General features: G+C 53.7%; 1 protein-coding gene across 1 annotated transcript in view; it reads right to left on the bottom strand.

The window, feature by feature from the left end:
• The window catches only part of COL22A1 (collagen type XXII alpha 1 chain), a 248,728-nt gene that overhangs the window by 176,684 nt on the left and 49,162 nt on the right, over positions 1 to 22,882 (bottom strand). Inside the window, exons 5-8 of the mRNA XM_045812201.2 lie at positions 15,770 to 15,881; positions 12,103 to 12,226; positions 6,438 to 6,713; positions 599 to 679 (exon numbers count right to left, since the gene is read on the bottom strand). Coding sequence (XP_045668157.2) covers positions 599 to 679; positions 6,438 to 6,713; positions 12,103 to 12,226; positions 15,770 to 15,881 — 593 coding nt within the window. The remainder of the gene's footprint in view (positions 1 to 598; positions 680 to 6,437; positions 6,714 to 12,102; positions 12,227 to 15,769; positions 15,882 to 22,882) is intronic.

The following is a 22,882-nucleotide window of genomic DNA, read 5'->3' as shown; positions in this document are numbered from 1 at the left end:
TGAACACCGTGTGTGGACTTCACCCTTCTGCCCTAGGAAGCAGGCTCTGTCACGAAGCCCCCCTTCCGAGCAGCCTCAGGACTGGGGTTTGTTAGAGAAGTTGGGGAGGGAGAGCCTTGAAAGGGGGCAGATGCAGAGAGGTCCCAGGAGAGGCTGACCCACTTACAGGGTCAGGGGAAAAACTCTGGTTTTTCTCACACTTCCAATCCTGCCTGCAAGCCGCCTCCTCCCCTCTGCCGACCAGCCCAGTGTGCCAGGGCCTCCCCTCCACTGAGCATGGTCCATCCCTCCCAGGCCATACTGCCAGCCTCGGCCTCTCCTCCCCAGAGCCAGGCCCCACCACTCAGCCTGCGGCTTGGTGGTGTCGACTAAGGCCGGGACCACAGCAGCCCCCCAGGGGGACGTGCGTGACCCCCAACCCACACCCTGGGTGCACAGGAAACGGAGCCCTAGCCCTAGATGGTCCCTGGGCTCCACTCAGGCCACATTCTGAGGGTGGGCTCCCCTTGACCCCTGAATGCTCATTCCTAGGCCCTGGACACCGCTGTCCCTCTGGGGGCCAAGGACCCGTTTCCTCCGCATGCAGGAGTTTGCTCACCGGGCCCAAGGGAATATCACAGCAAGTCTCCAACTCTGCGTGTCGGGAGTCACAGTAAATCACAATCCGCTGCAGGTCGAACTGGAAGGGACGTGAGGACAGAGTGAGTCTGGGGTCTTGGCAGCTCAAAGCCTCCATGCCTCCAGCAGACCTGCGCAGGGGTCGGGCCCCACTTTCTCCTCAGGGTCCCTCCCTGGGCCCCCTACCAGCATACCCCCTTCTAGAAGGGACAACCCAAGAGCAAGGAGGTTGGAGGATATAGGCTGGCCAGTGCAGATGGAGCCAGTGCTTGGGTCCCCCCCAAATCCTCCTCCCCTGGGCACTGCCACAGCACGCACTAAGAGCCCCTTCCTGGGTGCTCTCACGACAGACCCAAAAGTCTCCGGAAAGTACCCCATTTTCAACCCCTCCAGACATCTCCACACGGTGGCTTATGTCACCTTTGTAAAGTAGAAACGTGCCGCTATCACCCCCTTGGATACCACAGTGCCTTAGTATAACACACAAGGGCTTTGTGCCCAACACTCACACACGTATGCACACACGCACACACACCTGCACGCACAACACACACACTCATGCATATGCACATGCCCACACAACACACACACACACATGCACATGTATGCACACCTGCACACATGCACCCCCACAATACACACATGCACACACATACATGCATCTGCACGTACACACACACACACACACACACACACACACACACACGCAGTCTGCAGATAAAGCCCGGGCCTTCTCTGGGACGCTCGAGCCCCCCAGGACCTAGCTCTGCCTGCCTTTCCAGGTGCGCTTCTCTTCACTCCCCTTCTCCAACATCTGACCTCACAGGGTCCCACAGCCATGCCTACATGTGCTTCCTCTTCTAGGAAAGTCCCGGGAAAACCAGCCAGCTCTTAGTCGCCCCCCCAAACCGTGCTGGCAGCTCTCCCGTCCCAGCTCCATAACCATCGCGCAAGTGCAGGCCCCATCGCTGGTCCTCTGCACGCCATCCTGCACGTCTGCAGCACGCAGACCACGAGACGTCCTTGTGTATGGGTTTCTTAGTTTACTTTTAAAATCTGCTTCCCCTACTGGCACATGAACTCTGCAGGCAGGGCTCTCTTCCCTCTCGTCTTCCACGGGAGCCCCAACACCAGGACCATTTCTGGCACATGGCGAAGGCCCAGAGCACAGAACGAATGGCTGGATGGGTGCACGCGTGCATGCACATTTTTTGACGGGAACTCGAGCTGACCCAGTGGATGAAGGGATGCTTATTTTACTAAACACTAATGCTAAGTGCCCGTGGCCTTGTGCCTCCCTCTACCCTTCTCGGGCTGGCCTGGGCTGCACCTGGAGTGGCCCCAGCAAGCTGGCCGGGCAGGTGGTCAGCCGCTTGGCCTCATCCTGGCTGTAAACGTGCCCCGGGGGCATGACTCCCTGCCTCACTGACTTGGCTCGCTACAAACACTTAACCGTTCCGTTCATCTGTCTGGTCTATTTCCTGTAAGACACCAGCCCACAGACAGGAGAAAATGACAAAATGCACAACTGTGCTTTTGAACAAGGCCCATGTTAAAGAGAGGGTCCTGTTTTCTGCATTAGTGAGCTCACACGCAGCAGCTGGCCTGTTGGCAAGGATGCAGGGACAGGGATGGGGAAGAAAGAGGCAGAGATGCAGGATCAGGGACAGAGCACGGATGGCCTGGGCCTGGCACAGGTGTCCCCAGGTGAGGTGAGAGGGTCTGGGAGCCAGAGGGGCCCCTTTCCAACTGCCTGAAATCCTGCTGGTCCCTGGCCGCCCTGCCCCTGCCTCTCCCCTCCTCCCTCCACTGAGTCAGGGAGTCCACCTGCTGATGTCCCTCTGGCCCCCACTCCACCGGGAGACCTCTGCTCAGGTCTACGCCTCCAGTAACTGTGGTTTGAGCTACAGCCTGGGTGGTCTTCCCTGGCCCCGCTTCCCTCCAGGGTCCACCATCTGCAGCTTGGTGACACTTCTCTGGTGACAGCAGGTAACCAGAGAGGGGGTGCAGGAAGCCTGGAATCTGGTTTGGGTCCTGGCCCCGCTCCTCTCTCATGAGAGCTGGTCAAGGCACACCAACCCTGAGTGTGCTCTCCTGTGCTGTAAGGTGGGCGTGGTGCCGCGCTCGCATAGCTGGAGGAGGACCAGGTGAGGCAGAGAGCTGTGGGGGGTCCCAGGGAGGATCGCAGCTGAGCCGAGGTCTCTCGTGCCACGCCCCAGGCCCCGGACCATGTGGTTAAAAGTACCCCAGCCCACAATTTTGCAAGGTTTATGACAGGCTGAGGCATTCACTGATTCTCCCGCCACATACTTCATTAGGATTTGTTTTAAATCTAGAAACCCAGCAGGAAACAGCAAGTGGGTGCAGAATTCCGCTGACAGATGTCAGGGGATCTGGGATTCCCAGTATTACATACAAAGTGGACACCCAGCAAATGCCATGGGCAAAAGGAGGAGAAAAAGGAACCCACTCAAGCCCCCAGACTCCATGCTGTGGGTTAAAAGAACCCAATTAAGGGCCCAATGTGACCATTGAATTTCAGCATCAGGCAGGACACAAACCCAGGATTCCAGGCACATGGTAAATACAGACCTTACAAGCAGACTGTGAAGCCTGTACTGTCACTTACTAACTTGGCCATTCTGGGCAAGTTACTGAATCTCTCTGTGCCTGCGTCTCCTGCTAAATGGGGACAATGTGGTGAAGGAGCTCTCGGGGCTGCAATGTGGATGAACCGAGGGAGCATGTGGAAGCTACAGTGATAACACCGGGCAAGTGCTCGTAAGGGGTCTCTGCTCTGTGCCAGCACTCAGTGCTCAGATGCTAGGTGGGGTGCCCGCCTGCCCCCCAAACTAGTGCAATGGAAGGAGGACGAGCGTGCTGGCAGCCTCCTTCCTCCCGGTCGGAACACAAGTGTGCAGGTGTCTGTGGTTCTCCCCTATCTAAACACCAACCATCGCTTTGGAGCTGAGCCAGAGCAGAGAGCATGCAACCCGAGACCCAGGGGCAGACCCTGCAGAGAAGACGGTCGCTCTGGGGCTGCACTGCTCAGACTGCGGGTGACAGGTGCTGGTCCCCAGGGCTAGCACCAGCCACGACATGGCCCTGGTCAGATGGAGGGCACGAGAAATGAATCCTTCCAGTATCTGAGAGGGTGACTGCTCCTCAGTGACCAAAGCCACTCCCCATCATGGAGGTTGGCAGGGGCTGGGACACAGGAGCAGAAACGGGAAGGGAAGGCCAGGGGAGGGGCCTCGGCATCATGGGTGTCCCGGACAAGCTCCATCCTCAGAGCCCAGAGTCACCCCTTCCCACCCCTACCCCGGTTCCCCCAGCTCAGTGGCACCCTCCCTCTGTCCCCTGGCCTACGTGCCCATCGGCTTGCCTGGCCATTTCTCTTGCACACAGGAAACAATATTTATAACATATAATAAATAAGCAATTAGTATTCAGAATACACACACACACGTTGAGAACATATTTATATGTTATCTAGAAGTCATTAGGGAAAAAAACCACCACAAAATAACCCTAAAAATAGGCAAATGCTATGGGGTGGCCATCACCAAAGGGGAAGTCAAATAGTCAATCAACAAACATGCAGGACTGCTATTTGTAGTAGAAGCCGGGAGATGCAGGTGGAAACCACAATGAAATACCATTGACCATCTGCCATCAGATTGGTAAAACAAAAACAAAAAACAGTTAAAAAGAAAATATATCAATACTTTGGTGAGGATTTAAAATAGAGCTTTCATACATTGCTGTTAGGCATACACACGTTCTGTCGCTTTGTTGAGAACTTTAAAATACGTGGGATCAATGATAACCTAATTCACCTAACAGAGTGTGGAGGTAGAATTCTACTTGTAAAGGATTATGAAGTAAGTGAAGAAATGGAAACAAGGGTTTTGGATTGCTCTGAAGGAGCTTGGTAGTTGTTGGAAGGCGTTAGTGCGGTAAATACCAGGCCAGTGACAAGTATTTAAGAATACAGATCTGATGAGAGAAATCATCTATGGAACATAAGAACTAGGATGATCGGTGGGGGAGGAAGGGGATGAAGGGGGGGGTCGGAGGGGGGAATGAAACATGAGAGACTGTGGACTATGAGAAACAAACTGAGGGCTTCAGAGGGGAGGGGGGTGGGGGAATGGGATAGACCAGTGATGGGTAGTAAGGAGGGCACGTATTGCATGGTGCACTGGGTGTTATACGCAACTAATGAATCATCGAGCTTTACATCGGAAACCGGGGATGTACTGTATGGTGACTAACATAATAAAAAACCATTTAAAAAAATACAGATCTGAGCATATTTCAAATATTGATAATTAACGATACTGAACAGAGTATGAGAGTTATACTATTGATTCAAATAATTTTTTTAAAAAATGACCTTGGGGGAAAATATTACCGTAAGTGGAAAAAAAATTCTGACAGAATGAAAAAAAAAAAACTTTATGACTTTTAAAACTGGGGGTTTTTTGTCTTGGCTCTACTGTAACTTTTTCTCGAACTTAAATAAAATCCTTCCATTTCTCTAGAAAAAAAAAAATATGTGGGAAAGTCAACAATTGTTTATCCTCAGTCTAATCATTGAACACGAGGGCGCGTGCCCCAGTGAGCTGTCTCAGCCTACCGGGCAGGTGTTACCCCGTGCTCCTCGTGAGGAGGGTGTCCTTGCAGACGTGCCGACACGCTTAAGAGCCAAGGCTTGCTGATGACGACGGGGAAACATCGGAACCAGTCTAAATACCCACTAACAGGAGGATGAAGAAACAAAATGCGTAATAGAGTATGATGAAGCAGCTAGGGGAAGGTATAAAAAAGCTTTGATACAGAATCTTGGAGAAAAAAGCAAAAAGCAAGATTTAGGATACCGCATATCGTTTACATAAACTCCAAACAACGGAGCACGCATCCAGCAACACTGTATTTGGTGGCAGACACGCATGAGCATAAGAAACGACAAAGGGTTGGGGCGCCTGGGTGGCACAGCGGTTAAGCGTCTGCCTTCGGCTCAGGGCGTGATCCCAGCGTTATGGGATCGAGCCCCACGTCAGGCTCCTCCACTATGAGCCTGCTTCTTCCTCTCCCACTCCCCCTGCTTGTGTTCCCTCTCTCGCTGGCTGTCTCTATCTCTGTCGAATAAATAAATAAAATCTTTAAAAAAAAAAAAAAAAAAGAAACGACAAAGGGTTTGGGGAAGAGCTATCCCAAATCACGCTCTAGTTATTTCTCAGGAAGCAGGAAGCTCCCATAACGGCAGGCAAGTCTGCCCCATGCGCGGGCGTGAGGTAGACACAAGAAGGAAAAAGGAGGAGGGAAGAGCAGGAAGGAAGAGCGTTGATGGGATGACAGCAGGAGGGCCGCGTTACCACGCTGAGTTATCACAGGTGGTTATCTCTGGGCAGGGCACTTGGGATGATTTTTAAATTTATTTTGCATACACTTCCTATATTTGCCAAATTTTCTACAGAGAAGGAAGAAAAGCCTCTATTTAAATGTACAGAACACTCGATAATTCTACCTCTCTACCTACAAATACATATGGAGATCTATGTCCCCATTGCTGAGCCATGCTTCGCACACAGCAGGTGCTCCATATATTGTGATAAGTGACCGCTGCATGGATGAGGGATGGTGACTCCGGCTTCCAGTAAGGTTTCTGAGTCAGGGTCCTCCCTCCTAAGGCAGTTCAAGGCGATGTCTTGATAAGTGGTACAGACCCATGAGGGGGACCCGGGGACACCTGACTCCCGAGGCTTCCCCCAGTGACCCCAGGACCTTGGCTGCAGCAGGGCCCCGGTACTCACGTCGATGGGCACGCTGTCGTACAGGCGCTTGCCGATCACCGTCTTCCCCTGGATGTCGATGTTCTCCCTCTCCTCGATGGGCAGCGTCTGCACCAGCGTGCAGTCGACGTACAGGGAGACGTTCTGGGCCTGGATGCTCAGGGCAATCTTGTGCCAATCCCGGTCAAAGAGGTCACTGACCCGGGGGCCTCGGAAGACCACCCTGACGGCATCCTTCACGGCACCCACGGCGTCATACTCGACTGCCTTGTTCTCGCCGTCCAGCCGGATGGAGACCTGGAGAGCAGAGGACAGAGGACCACGGAATCCTTGAGCTGCATGGGACCCAGGCGGGAGAGCACGACAGGGACGGGGGCCGCAGAATCAGGAGTCACATCCTGGCCATGAGCTGCACCGCCGGTCAACCTGGGATAAAGCCTTGGTTCCGCGCTGAGCCTTGGTGCTAACACCACCTACCCCGCAGGCCGTCTGAGCCCCTGCACGAGATGGAATTACTGGACTCAGACATTAATCCCGGGGTCACACACAACCCCATGCCTGGAGAGCTATTCAGCGGGGGCACTTTTGTGAGTCTGCCAGACAAATGGGGCTGAAGGGCTTGTGCCTTGAACCCAATGAGAAACCTCAGTGGTCTCCATGTCGTTGAAAACCCTGGGCTGACAAAACAGGACACGTCTGTAGTGAAGAGAAGGGCCATATGCACCCCAATGTTCATAGCAGCATTGTCCACAATAGCTAAATCATGGAAGGAGCCGAGATGCCCTTCAACAGATGACTGGATTAAGAAGTTGTGGTCCATATATACAATGGAATATTACTCAGCTATCAGAAAGAACGAGTTCTCAACATTTGCTGCAACATGGACGGCACTGGAGGAGATAATGCTAAGTGAAATAAGTCAAGCAGAGAAAGACAACTATCATATGATTTCTCTCATCTATGGAACATAAGAACTAGGATGATTGGTAGCGGAAGAAAGGGATAAAGAAAGGGGGGGTAATCAGAAGGGGGAATGAAGCATGAGAGACTATGGACTATGAGAAACAAACTGAGGGCTTCAGAGGGGAGGGGGGTGGGGGAATGGGATAGACCAGTGATGGGTAGTAAGGAGGGCACATATTGCATGGTGCACTGGGTGTTATACGCAACTAATGAATCATCGAACTTTACATCAAAAACCAGGGATGTACTGTATGGTGACTAACATAATATAATTAAAAAAACATTAAAAAATAAAATAAAATAAAATCTCAAAACTGACATAAAAAAAACAAAAAACAAAAAACAGGACACGTCTGGCCAGACGCCAGGGACCGGGCTGAGACCCTGTTGCAGCCTACACTGTCTCCCACCATGAGGATGACCTTGAAGCTCCAGGAGGATAAAGCTCCTTGGTGACAAGGACGCGTGGGTCTTGTACGCTGGAGGACCCCCTGCCCTTGGCAAAATGCCTGGGCAGCTCTGGAAGAAAGTTTTACTTTTGTTTTTCTTCAAATGAAAGAACGATCGGACACTTCTCTCATCCAGGTGCTCATTTCTACCTCCCTTACACAGTAGTCACTGAACATCTTCTGTTCTTTGCCCAGCTCCCGGCCTCCAGAGTCTGACCTTTAAGGGCTCTACCTGGGTTCCTGTGCCCTTTGGCGTCTCATCAGCATGGCCCATGGGAAGCCCACGGAAGGGGGACCGTAGGCAGGAGGACAGGGTCTGGGGGCTGATTCTCCCTGCCCCTCCCTGCCTCCCTGCAGTTCCAGGTGGCTGTGCCCTTCCACACACCCCAGCCCTTTGGGGACTGTCTGTCCCCCATGGCTTCAGAACTCATGGTCTCCAGTAACCACCAACCACCCCCTGCCCCAGCCACCCAGGCCCCAGGTGGTAGCTTCTTGCTGTCGCTTATCCCAAGATACCTCGATATCCTTTGCTGGGTTCCTTAAACCTGACCCTTAACCTCATCAGCAACCTTCACCCTAGTCACTTTCTTAAGAAACTGGGGCTGTCTACTGCCTGTCTACACCCAAACCGGCAAGTCACTTTTGAGCTGTGTGCCCTTGGACAAGTTATTTAACCTCTTCATACTATTTCCCAATTTATGAAAGGGCACCAATGACAGCACCTACATCACAGTCATTGTGAGGGTTAAATGAATTAGCATATATGTAAAACACTGACATGGTATTTATTAGACCCTGGGTGCCACTCCAAATATTAGCTGTAACAAAGTAAGCAAAGAAATTCAAAGGCATCCCTGCAGGCAAGCCTTCTCTGGCACGCACACGTGCCTGGATCCCAGCCTGCTCTTGTCTCACACCCCTGGGTTCGCTTCATTACTCTTTCTCATAGAGCTTGGTCGGGGTTCATTCCTTTGTTCACCGTTTCTTGCCTGCCCGGCCCCATTCCTCACAAGCCGGCACTTCATCTCACTCCTTCCTCTTTTCAGGGGCGAGGACCACACCCAGCACATGGTGTCAACTCCCAAAAGGGCACTGAATGAATGAATGAGTGAATGAATGAGAGCCCTCTGTTCAAGAAAGGCCCCCATGCACTGCTGGGAATCAGCCACAGTGTATTTAACACAACCCAGGCGTTCTGATTCCTCTTTCTGGGCCCCCCGTGACCTCAGTACAACTGGGGGGGGGGGGCTAGGATTTGTTTTTGCTTGCGTTGCCTGCTGATATGCTGTGGTGTGGGTGAATACAGAAAACTATGGACCCCTGGCCAGTAACCTAGTACACTTCTAATACACACTCCCTAATACTTCTAATATTAAACATGGTCTTCTGTTTCCAGAAAACACTTTCCCCTGTTTGAGCCTGGTGTCCCGGAGCCACTGAGGGAGCTTCGTGAGGACCTGGCTTTCCCTACAGATGTACATTTCTTCTAGCAGGACACAGAGCAAGGGACAGCGCCCGGCAAGCCTGAGTCCTGTGTCTACGGTGCTGGCTGGGGACCTCAGGACGGTGCCTCATGTCTCAGATCCATTAGCAAATCCTGCTGGTTTCAGTTTCAAAAGACATCCAGAATCCCATCATTTCTACCCAGTTTATTATTGCCCGTCTGGGTCAGTATCACCGCGTGCTTTGATTACTATAATAGCCTCTGAATTAGTACTCCTGTTTCTGGGCCTCCCCGCCTCCCAGAGCCTGGTCTCCAGCAGAAGTCCCGACACAGGCCCCACCACCTCTCGAGCCTCATCTCTGATGAGCACCCCCCGGACCCTCTGCTCTAGCCGAACCTGCCTCCTTCCTGTCCCTTCGTCGTATCTGGAATGAGTGAGGGACAAATAGGGACAAGGCCGACTTACGAGTGCGGCTGTAAATACTAAATGCAGTGATGAATATAAAACTCTCGATCGGGGGCGCCTGGGTGGCTCAGTCGTTAAGCGTCTGCCTTCGGCTCAGGGCGTGATCCCGGCATTATGGGATCGAGCCCCACATCAGGCTCCTCCGCTATGAGCCTGCTTCTTCCTCTCCCACTCCCCCTGCTTGTGTTCCCTCTCTTCGCTGGCTGTCTCTATCTCTGTCGAATAAATAAATAAGGGGCGCCTGGGTGGCTCAGTCGTTGGGCGTCTGCCTTCGGCTCAGGTCATGATCCCAGGGTCCTGGGATCGAGCCCCACATCGGGCTCCCTGCTCAGCGAGAAGCCCGCTTCTCCCTCTCCCACTCCCCCTGCTTGTGTTCCCTCTCCCGCTGCCCCTCTCTGTCAAATAAATAAATGAAATCTTAAAAAATAATAATAATAAATAAATAAATAAATAAAATCTTTTAAAATAAATAAATAAATAAAACTCTTGATCGACAGGCCTGATGGAATGTGCGGGGACGCTGTGAACTCACACCACTTCTGGCGCGCGTTTCTCCATTTTCCCTGTGTCTAGCCAGGATTTCCCCCAGGGCACCGAAGTGACCACCATCAGAGGGCCAGGGAAGAGCGCCCCACCAAGGATTTTGCTCAGTGAAATCGAACTACCAGGTGCCTCTTTGAAAATGAGCCTCACGTCCCCCTAGGTGGGCTGTCTCTGCCTGGCTCTGCCGTGTCCCAGCCCACGGCTCGTTCCGGCAGGAGGAGGGGGGGGGGGGCGCAGACATGGCAGACGGCTAGCCCACACAGCTCTGCAAATGCCATGAGGGGACAGAACCCAGACGAGGGGGTGGGGGCTCGTCTGCAAGAATGCATGGCAGGTGCCCAGTCCCACTGCACCAGCCCCGGAGAAACTGGAGAAGCAAGACCCACGTGCCTGTGGATGGAGGAGGCTGGCTTGCATACCCTCCAGAGAAACGGCCCTTGGAGAAGGACATCGTCTGTCCCATCCAGCCTCCCACACTCAGGAAATCAGGGCACTCAGCAGTCAGGGCTGAAAACATTTTGCATCTCCATCAGACCAGGGGCGCCATGGAAAAAGCATTCAATAGGACTAACAGAGGGGGACAGGAGCCAACCGAGCGCCATGGGTAACAGACAAACGCGCGGAGACTGACTCCCCGTGTTCAAATCCCTCCTCTTCTTCTTCGCACTCGTGAAAGTGCGAGCAGAGGCCTCACCTCGTGTACTCAGCCCCCTCCTTGCAAGACGGCAACAGGCTGGAAGGGGACGGGATGCACTCAGGTTTGTGAGGTGCTCAGAACCATCCCTCGCCCCTACCCTACAGAGAGTGGGGCAGTGTGCACGGGCCCGTGCAGCTCTCAACAGGCACACGGCTCACCGTGTGGAGGGGCACGTTCCCTGGCCACAGCCCATGCGTGTGGTCACCGCAGCCCAATTGCTCGAGCACATTTTCATTTCAGCCTCCAATGAAAACAGAGTCCGTGTCCCCCAGCTGAAGGCGAGTCATGTCTTCCAAAGGGGACAAAGGTAATGACAAAGACAGGAAGAGTCCCCAAGCCCTGAGAACCAGGGGACAGGGATTTCACAGGGCACAAAAGTAGTGTCGCTTGCAACTCAAACCAACGTGTGGTCCTGATGGCTCTGACCCGAGACCCTTTCCTCACGGGGCTGCATGCCGCTGGGCGGCTGCTCTACTCTTGCGGGATCACAAAGCCAAAACACACCCGAGGGGCCACAGACAGGGCCTCAGAGCTTCCCTAGGGTAAGAACAGAGGACATCACGTGTAACAAGAGCGTATCATGTGTGAGGCTTTGTTCTAGGTGCTCTGGAGACATGGTTCACTGTCCCCAACCATTCATGGCGGCTCTTCATTTCCAGGTGACAGCTAACAACGTCGAGACTCAGAGCGCTAACCCCACATGTCCGGGAGCCACGCCAAGAAAGGAGTAGGCACACGACTGGAACCCAGGTCTGGCTGACCCTGCGTGAGCTTCTTTCACGACATCATGAACCTGTGCCCCTCATGCCACCAGCAGAGCACAGGCCGCTGGATGATAGAGCTGGCCGCCACCTCCTGGTTGGCCTGAGCACCCCTGGGGCAGGAAGGAAGTAGGTCTCCGGCCCCATCACAGTGCCAGGCACTGGACTATTGGCGGGGGAAGAAGCCGCATCTCTCTGGTGGTGTGAAGCTTCCCCACAGTGTCCCTGGGGCTTCACATGCCAGACTCTTGATCTCCTGGGCCTGGGATGGAGGGCCGTGGAGAAAACAAGGCAGGTGTCGCTGGCCCCACGGGAAGCACACAGAAAGCCGCCGGCCCCTGAGACACGGCGCGCTGCTCCTACCTGCGGGATCCCGTACTGGTCGATGACCTGCCAAATATACCAGTCTTCTTTCCGAGAGGTTTTCCGGAACCGGAAGGTGGTGACAAAGGCATACTCATCAGGCAAACCTTGCGGGAACACATCCCTGGAGGGGGACAGAGGCAGAGGATAACAGGCTTAGCAAGGAGAGCAGGGGCTGCAAGGGAGGCCTAGGTGTCCCATGGGTCACTAAGTCCTGCAAATGTTACCTCCCGGGCCTCTCTCAAATCCACCTTCTCTCCTGCCTTTACCGCCCTCTCCTTCAATCAGGGCCTTGACGTGACCCTCTGCAGACCCTTGCTGTGGCCCGTCCATTGGGCTTCAAGTCCAACCCCACGGGGCATGTACGCTTCTGTGTCTCAACCGACCCATCCGACAAAATTGATGACCCATCCCCCACCCCCTGCCCTTCCTGTCTTCACCTCTCCCTGCTGTCTACTTCTCAGTGGGGCCCACACGCTCAGTCTCATCCTGCCTGATCCCCTGCCCTGCACCCCAGGACATCCTCCCATCTTCACACAGAGCCCTCTGTCCCTGCCCAGAGTGGGGGGCCAGCCCCTCATCTGGGGGAGTTCAGTCCCCTGCAGCCCCGCCCAGACTGTCGTGTGCCTGCCTTTCCCCTCCACACTCAAAGTGGAAGCCATTCCTCCCAGGAGTTAGAAAGAAGGTGTTCGGATCCTCACAGTGTAGCCGAGGGCAGCCAGAATCTGAGGGTTAACATGATGCAATCTGGCTGCTAAGTGGCTGGGCAGAGACCTGCACAGAGAGGGACCCTGTCTCCAGAGCGCTTAGCCATCGGCTGGCGGCACCCTCACCCCGAGGCACCTGGCCACAGTGGGGCCACGTCCTGCTGTGGGGGCAGGGACCTGCCTGAGGAACGCGTGGCACTGAGCTCTCCATGGGAGGGGGTGGAAGCCGTCTGGCCAGAAAGCCGGGAGGGGAAGTGAGGAGGCGTCTGGGTTCCTGGTTCCTGACTCGCAGACCCTCTGGGACCCTTGGTTTGGCTGTCGAACCTGTGAGCTAAGACTGGCCCTCCGTTTGTGATTCTCGGTTCACAGATCCAAGCTGGGAGTGGGTCCCTTTGTTCAAAGTCATTCTCGGAACTGGGATAGCACCCAGCTCCCAGGCAGGCACCAGAAGCAGAGTCCGTCCCTCAGTGCTGGGCCCCCGTGGGACTGAGGGACGCCCTCGGTCATTGCCCCCACGGGACGGAGACGTGCCCTCCCCACCTGTCTGCACACAGTGGATACTGCACTTCCTTTCATTTCTCTTATTTCATTAATGAGTCAAACCAGTGGACCATTTTTGTCCAAACACACTTTTTTCTTTTATCTTTGAAATAACACACACATACGTATGCACGTTTGACGTATATATACCTGGATAGACAGATGGAGCCATACAGATAGTTAGGTCTGTGTGGCGGAGATCTATAAATCTGCATCTATACTTCTCTCTATTTAGATAAAGAGAGAGACTAAGACTTTTTCTAAGGGCACATGTGTAAGTATAAGCATATGCACATATAGTTTAAGAAAAAGGTATTCTAATCAGGAGGAGGAATGGTCATTAACAGAGAATATCTAAAGGAAACCAAAGTGGCCTGATCTAGTCCTTTCCACAAATAATGCATCAGATAACAAGATCACAGTGGGAAACACCAAGGGCGTGGGGCTGGAAGACCTGAGTTTGGGGCCAACTTCGGCCTCCTATGGAGTGCGTGCGAGAGGGCGGACACGTTATTGTCCCCTTCTGAGTCTCAAATGTCACACTGGATAAATGATGAGAGGAACACCTTGTTCACCTCACTTTACTGTCATGAGAAATAAATTAGACCAGGTGTGTAAAATGCCCACAAGACAGACGTTACACGTGAGGAAAAAAAGTTAATATTGAAAGTGACACCCGTTCCCATTATGAACAAAATTAACCTGTACATTAAAATTACACCTGTCTGTGTACCTGTGCGTACATTTCAAAGCATGAAAAACTACAAGGATACAACTCTTCCTTGAAATGTCAGAGCTCTGTTGGGATTGATTTTGCTTCCAGTGTTTTGCCATTAAAACCAATTTGGAACCGTATAGAAATCCCTTCTCGGAAGGACTCCATGTACCCCGAGCCCAGATCCTCTACTGTGGAGAGACAGCAACACTTGACAGATGTCTGGAAAGATGCCTCGCTTAAGGGTCAGCAGCTGGGGATTCTGGTCTCCACTGCTTAGGTGAGAAAGCCAGGCTCAGAGAGAAGGTGACTTCTCCAAACCCCTCTTCCTTGCAGTCACTGTCAAGGGATGTAGGCGCTGTGAGCCGGGGATGACATGAGGGTGCAACACAGGCCTGGGGTGGGGCGGGCCCTCAGAGAATGCTCGCTGCATTAGAAAATGCGTGTGTGCAGAACCATGCTCTGTGGCCCGGTGCTCCCAGCCCACCTTTGCCGGGCTCATACCTGACGGAGAATCTTCACTGACTAGGGACGATTGATGCATTCATCCATCCATTCCACAGACACTGACTAACCCCTCCTCGGGGCGGAGCTCATCTTAATGCAGAGACCAGACTTAGCGCGCTCCTAGAGCTGCTCGTGGAGCAGGGAAGACGCCTAAATGACTAGTTACACAATCGAGTGACGAGCTTCAACTTCGCCACTTGGTTTGGTGCAGGAATACAGGTTGTAAGGGGACAAGATGGGAGAGGGCTGACTTGGTTTTGGAGGTCAGGAGAGGCGTCCTTGAAAACATAATGGTTGAGCTGTACTATAAAGGACAAGCCTGTGTCTCAGGTAGAGGGAACAGCATGAACAAAGGCCCTGTGGTAGGAAGTATGTGCCCAGAAGTTCCCAGAAGAGAGACAAAGGAGGGAGACAAGGAGCCAGGGAATGAGTTTGAGGCCAAAAAGGTAGGACGGGGCCAGATCATACACAGGGCCTCACCAGCCTGTTAGTGTAAGAACACTTGGAAACAATTCAGGAACTTTGAGATGGAGAAGGAGCCATGAAGAAGCAGCACTTCTGTTTCCAGAAGACCTGCCTGCCCGGGGGGAGCAGAATGGAACAATGATTTGGGTACCGTCATCAGCCTTGGCTGGAGAGCCAGCAGGGGTGAGACCCTGGGCAAATCTCTATTTTAATCCTCTCAACAATGGCGCAAGGCAGGAACATTCACCTCTGGTGGAAAACACGGTGTGACTGAGGCACAGGGCATCCAGTAAGTTGTGTAAGGCCAGGCACCCAGTCAACCCCGACGCCAGGACGCCCCTGGCCAAACCAACTCCGAGAGTCTGGGTGGAGCTTTGCCCCGTGTAATGCAGTGGTTCGGCCAGAGTTAGGCGCTCTCTCTCTACAACCATAAACGTGTGCTGTTTATTGAACAGATAGAAAACCACACGCATGAATGATTAATGCCAGATCCCTACGGAGAGGGAGTGTAGAAGGGCCAGGGAACTGATACAGACATGGCGACAGATCTGCTAAGACACAGGGCGGCTTCCCAGGGCCACGGATCAGCTGCTTCGTCTTGGGGTGACCTCCCCAGGCACTGAGTAGGTTAGAGCCCCACTTAGGGCTCCGTGTCCAACAGTGGCTGCCCGGTCTCCCTCCCGCCCTTTGCCAGGCGTCCAGGGCAGGTCTGGGAGGAGAAGGAAGCACTCACTCTGTCCTCTGCACCACGGGGAAGGATCCCATCCGGATATAGGAGCTCTGCATCCCGCTCTCTCTCCTCCCCAGGATCTCCTTCACACTGAACAAATCCATCAGGTCGAAACCTGTCGAAGAGAAGAGTTGGGGTGAGTGGCGGGAAGGGCACGCCTCGGCAGAGGTGGGGAGAGCGGGCGTGGAGGTAAGCGGAGGGAACTGTTCAGAGCCAATCTGGGCAGGAAACAAACAACAAGGTAAGGACACGTACAGCTTCCATTTCCAGTTCCAGGGAAAATGCAGGAGAAATGCAGACCTGGGTTTTCCAAAGAAATAGAAGGCTGTCCTGACGGTGCGGCCGGGGCAGGGACCCACCCGTGTTCCAGAAACCTCCATGGGCACACTTAGCTGGCTCTGCAGATGGACTGGCCATTGAGGGCTTGCCCTCCTGTGGCCACAGTCCTGCAATTCACGTGAATTTTGCTTGGATTATAGTTTGGCAGCATTTAAGTTTCATGTTTTCAAAGAGTGAAAGGTCAGAGAGAAAACACCTGAATGATATTGCATTCGTTGGCAGGTCCTCGGTCCTGGTTTGTTTTGGCTCTAAGAGAGGACCTCGTGTGCACTGGCAACGTGTGTGATGGGAAAGTCATGACCTTGGCGCTCGGGGCACATCAGCTCAGCACGTGCACGTGTGATGCTGGGCTGGCTACATAACCCGTAGGAGCCTCAGCCCTGACCACCTGATCGTAGGGGAAGGGCAGTGATCCTGCCAATCAGTTATCACACCCGCTCCACCACCCCCAGCAGCACATCCTGACCCACATCCCTGCAAAACTGCCTGGACTTGAGTCCCACAGGCCAGGACACCCGGTTCTAGAAAAGCCCAAACACAGCACTCAACCCGAGGCTGACAGTATGACATACTGGCCCAAACCATGTCCCTTGGGCAATGACAAAGCCCATGTGGGTTCGAGGGAAGCCACCAGTGGGCAAGCATGGGGGGCTCACCCATTTCTGCATCCCTGGGGCTGACATGACTCTTGGCCCCGGCGACGCCTAACCCAGGAGACTTGGGAAGATTCTTAGGGTCTCTAACCTTCTAAGGTGCTGCCCTGTAGACAAGAGTTGAGCGGGCAGGGCTCATATTATGATGACAAAGACGTCCCACTAAACTTGTTTTAAACTATCATTTATTCATTCAACACATTTTTGAGCGCCTGTCTGCTGCTCCAAGCCCAGTGTTAGAAATAGCAGGGACAGAAAAGGTGTAGCACTGACAGAAAGTTTGAGTGATAGAACTGGACAGGTCTAGGCTGTGCTCCTGACCACAAGGTCCTTGCTGTGTGACCTTAGGCAGCTTGCCTAACATCTCTGAGCACCAGTCTCTTCATCAGTAAAAAGGGGGTTGAGTATATATCTCCATAGGATTGTGGTAAAGCTTGAACGATAAGATACAAAGCTCTTCATACAGCATCTAACATACAGGAACCCACAGATTAGTTTTCATATCAATTATTTTCCTAATGATTACAGCCTCTTCTACCACTAAAGTCTGGCCACAGATGTCCTTTATTCATCTGATGCATGTTTTTGAGAGCCTGCTCCAAGGCAAGCATGTGTGAGCACAGCACTTAAAGCAGGAGGAGGGATGAAATCCTGGTTCTGGGGAACTGGTGCCCTCGTGGGGGACCAAAAATAAGCAAACGTACCTCAGGAAGGTAAGGGGCCATTGCAGGCAGCGAGGCACAGTGAGGCAGCCCTGGACTGGATGCGAACAGAGGCTGTGCCCAGCCCAGAGCAGAGCCTGCCACGGTCTAGGAGGGTTGCACGCATAGTGAGGCTCTGCTGGGCTGGAGCTCTGGGTGACTTTTTGGAGTTCCCAGCCCCTCACCATGCTGAGATCATTTCTTTCTGGAAAATGACTAAGAGTTGTCATTATGTCATTTTAAATAGCAATTCACACCCTGGCTAATTAATGAAATTCATAATATAATGTTAAATGATATTTAGTCCTTAAGAAGAAAACATGAATCTGGAAGCTTCCTTGTAGATGAGAAAAGCACACCTTCAAGCTTTTTCACATGCATTGGGGTGAATGACCCAGCCTCTCCAGAGATGGTGGGGTCCCGCAAGGGGTGGGTGCCCCACATCCCCACCTGGTATCGACCATGTTGTATGGGCCATGGGGGGTTCAGCAGGCTGAGCAGGGCCATGCCCCTTGGTTGACATGCTGTTTGCTGAGTACACTACTCCATCCCGTCTGCAAAACCAGGCCTGGCCCATAGCACAAACTCAGGCAACTAGACTTCTAGCCAAATCCAGGCTGGCACATGCCCTTTACCCTAGAAAGACTGTATAAAAGAGACAGCACCCAGCTCCTAGAAGGCCAAATACTCCTAGGTCGAGTCCCACTTAGGTCATGAGGGTAGGGCCCCATGGATGGTATCACTGCTCTTATAAAGGAGACCCCAAGACCTCTCTCACACTTCCACCATCTGAGGACAATGAGGAGAAGGTCACTGACAAACCAGAAAGCAGGCCCTCACTAGGCATGAAATCTGCAGGTGCCTTGGTCTTGGACTTCCCAGCCCCCAGAACCGTAAGCGATAAATTTCTGTTGCTTAGTTACTCAGTCCATGGTATTTTGTTATAGTGGCCCAAGGGACAAACACCCTGAGTGACTTTGAAGAAACTGTCTGATTTCTTGAATCTGTTTCCTTAACTGGAAAGGTAGAGAGAATAATCCCAAGGCTGTTGAGACAGTTCAGTGAGGTGAGCCAAGAGAGCACATGCGGGGAAGCCAGCCCCAGGCAGTCGCTTTGTCTCTACCACTAGCCCTTGCTGGGGACAACAAAGGGACCTCCTTGAGCCACGTCCTCTGTGAAACCCCATCACGGGAGGCTCATACCCTGGCCATAGCTCCGCCAGTCCCCCGAGAGCCCCACCACTATCACCTCGTTAGAGAGGACAAGGTGTGTGGCAAGGAGCTGCCAACTCTCCATTCAGGGAGGGGTCCTGGGGAGCTCCCCCCACCCCCAGGTGTGGCAGGCCAGGGGCACCAGATATTGGGAGACATCTGCTATAGAACAAGGACAGAAGCCCTCTCCTTTCAGCTCCCCCTCTGCACTTCTGTTGGCCCGGCCACAGCCCCCTTGAGCAGAGACTGGGCCCTGCAGTTTGAGCATCACCTGGGGACAGAAAGCATCAGGTGCCCCCACAAGCTCTGGGCTCCACACCTCAGAGAGCCCGACAGGCCCAGCTAGGAGCAGCTGGTGGAACCGACTGGGCCCCGTGTGAGACCTTCTCAAGATTCACAGGGCGGCCACACACACTGGGGCCCAGTCCCTGGATGTGGCCTGGCAGCGCTAGGAAGCTCCCAACAGTGGGGGGTGGCTGGGTGCCTGGGAATGGGGAGATTGCTGAGACAGTCCTAGGGGTTCCAAAGAAGGGACACCAAGCAGTAAAGCGTGTAGAGCCTGTGTGGGCTCGGATTCTGTTTCAGGCAAAGCAGGTTTTGAAGGCGGTCTGTCCCGGGTCCAAAAGCTGGCCGAGCACTGGCCACACACGAGCACGCGGTTGGCATCCTCGTGCCTTCTCCACCAAGGAGCCGGGGATAACAGCCCAATTTGCAGGACTGGGCACACTCATGCAGGCAGGGCTGCACTTAGCAGGTGCGCTGGTACCCGATACCTCCAGCAGCCAGGTGCTGGGGGGGGTCCCTGTGGGCTCTCGCATTTGTGACACTCTCTGACCCTGCTGCCTGCCGGGGGCAGTTCCAGGGGGGAGGGGGTGAGGCTGGAGGGGGCAGGTTGTTGCTCAAGAGAAGCCTCCCCCAGTTAAGGGATGGAGGAGCGTCTCCGTCAGCACCCTGGGCCCCATCCCTGTCCTTAGACTGCAGTTCCACAACACAGGTGCAGCTACCACACCCCTCACAGCTCCCTGGCTCCTCTGTACACAGCGGAGCGCGGCCACCACGGGACCGGCCTGTCCGAGGCCTTGCCCGGACATCCAGCCCTAGAGGCTCCCACGGAGCGGCAGCTCTTACCAAGAAAGCGAGTTCACAATCTGGGGGACACGTGCCCTAGGCCTTCCCCCTGACAGGTGAGCAGTGAGAACAGCAAAGGGGGCCCGCCCCTCTACTTCTCAGCTCTGTCCGCTGTCACGAGACTTTGCCACCTTGAGCTCGGTTTCCCTCACACGGTTATACGTGGGACAATTCCTTTTTTAAGTTTTAAAAAAGCAAACACATGCTCCACTTTCTCGTTCCACTTTTGCTGGTTTCAATGAATAAAAACAATGACTGAAAACAAAGACTTAAACACGACAAAACTTTGAACAAGGAGCAAGTAACTAGGTGGCAGCAAAGGGCATAGAGAGAAAAGACGAATTGCCTGCAATAAATAAAAGGCTGGGGAGGAAGGTGAGAAACGTCCCCGAGGTAAGCGGGCTCTGATGCCAGGCGCCGCGAGATAAGGAAACAACTGGTTAGCACAGGAATTGCAAGGATGCGCCTCCCAAAATCACAGAGTCAGCCCAAACAGGTGGCATCAGGGGCACCGTTAGTCGTGACCTTGAGTCCACGGCCGCACCCGCTCCACGCCCCTCTCCACTGAGCGCTCTCCCCTGCCCTCTCCCCCGGACAGAGCTTTGCGAGGCTCTCCAGACACGGTGCTTCTCCCGGGTCTTTAGTGGGTCTGGCCGAGGCGCACACAGCTTATCCGGGGTCTGCTTCCCTCATCGGAGGGTGAGCAATTTGATCTAATTCATGTTTCCAACCCTAAAGAAGAATGCAGGAGGCGTGATTGTTCTTGTTTGTGGCACCGTTTGTAGAAAGAGGGAAGGAGAGAAGGTAGGATGCCCTGTTGGCTGCTCGGATCCCAATAACGGACAGGACAAAATCCCAGCCCCCCCACAACATTAGTGTCTAGAGAGAAGCAGACGCATATAAAAGCAGTGTTAGCACTGTGCGTGAATGATTAGGAGCGGGGATGGCAGGGCTGGTATAGGAGCACAGGGAGTATCCCCCTCGTCCAGATGAGGAGCAATCAGGGAGGCCTCTCAGAGGAGGTGAGGCCTGGCCTGGATTTGAAGAATAAAAGGTGGGCAAACAGACAAGGAAGAAAGGGCATCCAAGGTAGTTGGATGTGCACAGGTCACTGGGCTCGGGTCAGCCAGGTTCCTTCTGAGAATCTTGGCTATTCTGGGGTGTCAGGAGCCACGGTCAGGGGAACACTGGCTGGGATTGAGGTGGGCGGGGGCAGATCGGGCTGGGTTCTGTCGGCCACACAGCACAGTCTGAGTGTCCTTCTGCAGGCAACAGGGAACGATGGAAGGGCTTCAGAGCAAGAAAGGAACACAATCCTGTTTGTATTTTGAAGGTCATTCTGGCAGCAGGAAGACAGGACAGGAAGACCGGGGAGGCTGGCCTTGCTAAGGCACGATGGGACGGGGAGAGGGGAGAGGAGGCCTCGGGCCGGAGTCCACGGGAGAGGTGCAATGGGCATGCCTCAGTGAGTATCTGGATGCAGGAGCCCAGGTAGGAGGAGAGAGAAATACAGAACGTCTGTGGCCATGTTTCAGAGCTGCTCTGAGCCTAGTGCGTTCTTAAGTGCCAAACCGCTAACCTCCCAGAACGTTGTGTAACACCGGCAGTCACTAAGACTCCAGGAGGATGTTCAGTCACGAGCACTGACAGGGACCCGCAGAAACACGAGTGGGATGCACAGTTATGCAGGGGGGGATCCCGAGCTTCGGAGGTCTCAGGAGGCTGGGAGCAGCAGCGCCAGGCTAAGGCCTGTGCCGCCAAAGCCCCTGCTCTCTTCCCTTCCTGGCTGTTTTGGCCTCGGAAGCCCTAAAAACTCCCAAAGTCATTGGAGGGAATGCCTAGAACTGAGGCTTTTGGGAACCCCATTTTTTCCAGAGTCTAAAAGCCATTCCAACTACCCAATTGCATTTACACTGGCAAGTCTGAAACTCTCTCTCCATAATCCCCCTCCAGCTTCCACACGGCCGGGACTTTTCTCTGGGCTGGTGGTAATTGAAGGAGAGGATAGGTCCAGCGGGTTCTCCGTGAGCTCGGTGCCGCACAAACGGGGCATCCGTGCCGCGTGTGATAGATGCCTGCCTGGAGCTGTGATTATTCCCTGGGTGCCTAGGAGTCCACAAAGGGAGGGGAGGTTCCAGGGCTCCACTGGCTGCAGACAGACACAGCAGATTCCTTTTTTTTTTTTTTTAAGATTTTATTTATTCATTTGACAGAGATAGAGACAGCCAGCGAGAGAGGGAACACAAGCAGGGGGAGTGGGAGAGGAAGAAGCAGGCTCCTAGTGGAGGAGCCTGACGTGGGGCTCGATCCCAGAATGCCGGGATCACGCCCTGAGCCGAAGGCAGGCGCTTAACGACTGAGCCACCCAGGCGCCCCATGACACAGCAGATTCCTAACAGAGGACTCCAGTCACCTTTATCCATCACCAAACAGACTGCCAGCAGGACCCTCCTCATTTGCCAGAGACTAAAGAATTCATTCTCAGCTCTGCACGTGCCCACGTGTGCCCACAACACACACACACACACACACACACACACACACACACAGACACACACAGAGACACACACACACACACACACACACACAGACACACGCAGTGACTCTTCCCAGCAGGAATTAGTTATTCTTAAGTAGAAAACATGGCTGGGCTCTTTAGGTCACAGAATGACAGAGAGTGACAGGCTCATCTGACCTACAGTGACACCGGCTGCTTCATTTGCTCACTTGTGAGTCCTTCCTTCCTTTCTTCCTTCCCCTTTTCTGACGGGCTGCCCGTGAGCCCTGACTGCGCCAGAAACTCAGGCAGGTTACTGCAGGTGCCCGTGCCTCAGTCTCCCCAACTATAAAGTACAAACTGGTGCCTATCTCCTACCTCATCCGGGTTGAACGAGAGCACCCGGGCACACGCGTGGCACGCCGTAGGTGCTCAGAGTCAATTCCCACCATTATTGGTATTAATGTCACTCTCGTCATCTCTGTTGCGTTCTGTGGACACACGCACCACCAGATCATGAATTATTTAGGGGAGAGGCTGCTTTGAGGGTTTCGCTGCTCACAGAGTCCAACACGGACCATACAGCA

This window comes from Ursus americanus, chromosome 9 (genome assembly GCF_024610735.1).
Source record: "Ursus americanus isolate L20-20 chromosome 9, mUrsAme1.1.p, whole genome shotgun sequence".
NCBI lineage: Eukaryota > Metazoa > Chordata > Mammalia > Carnivora > Ursidae > Ursus > Ursus americanus.
This window is presented reverse-complemented; position numbering and strand designations above follow the sequence as displayed.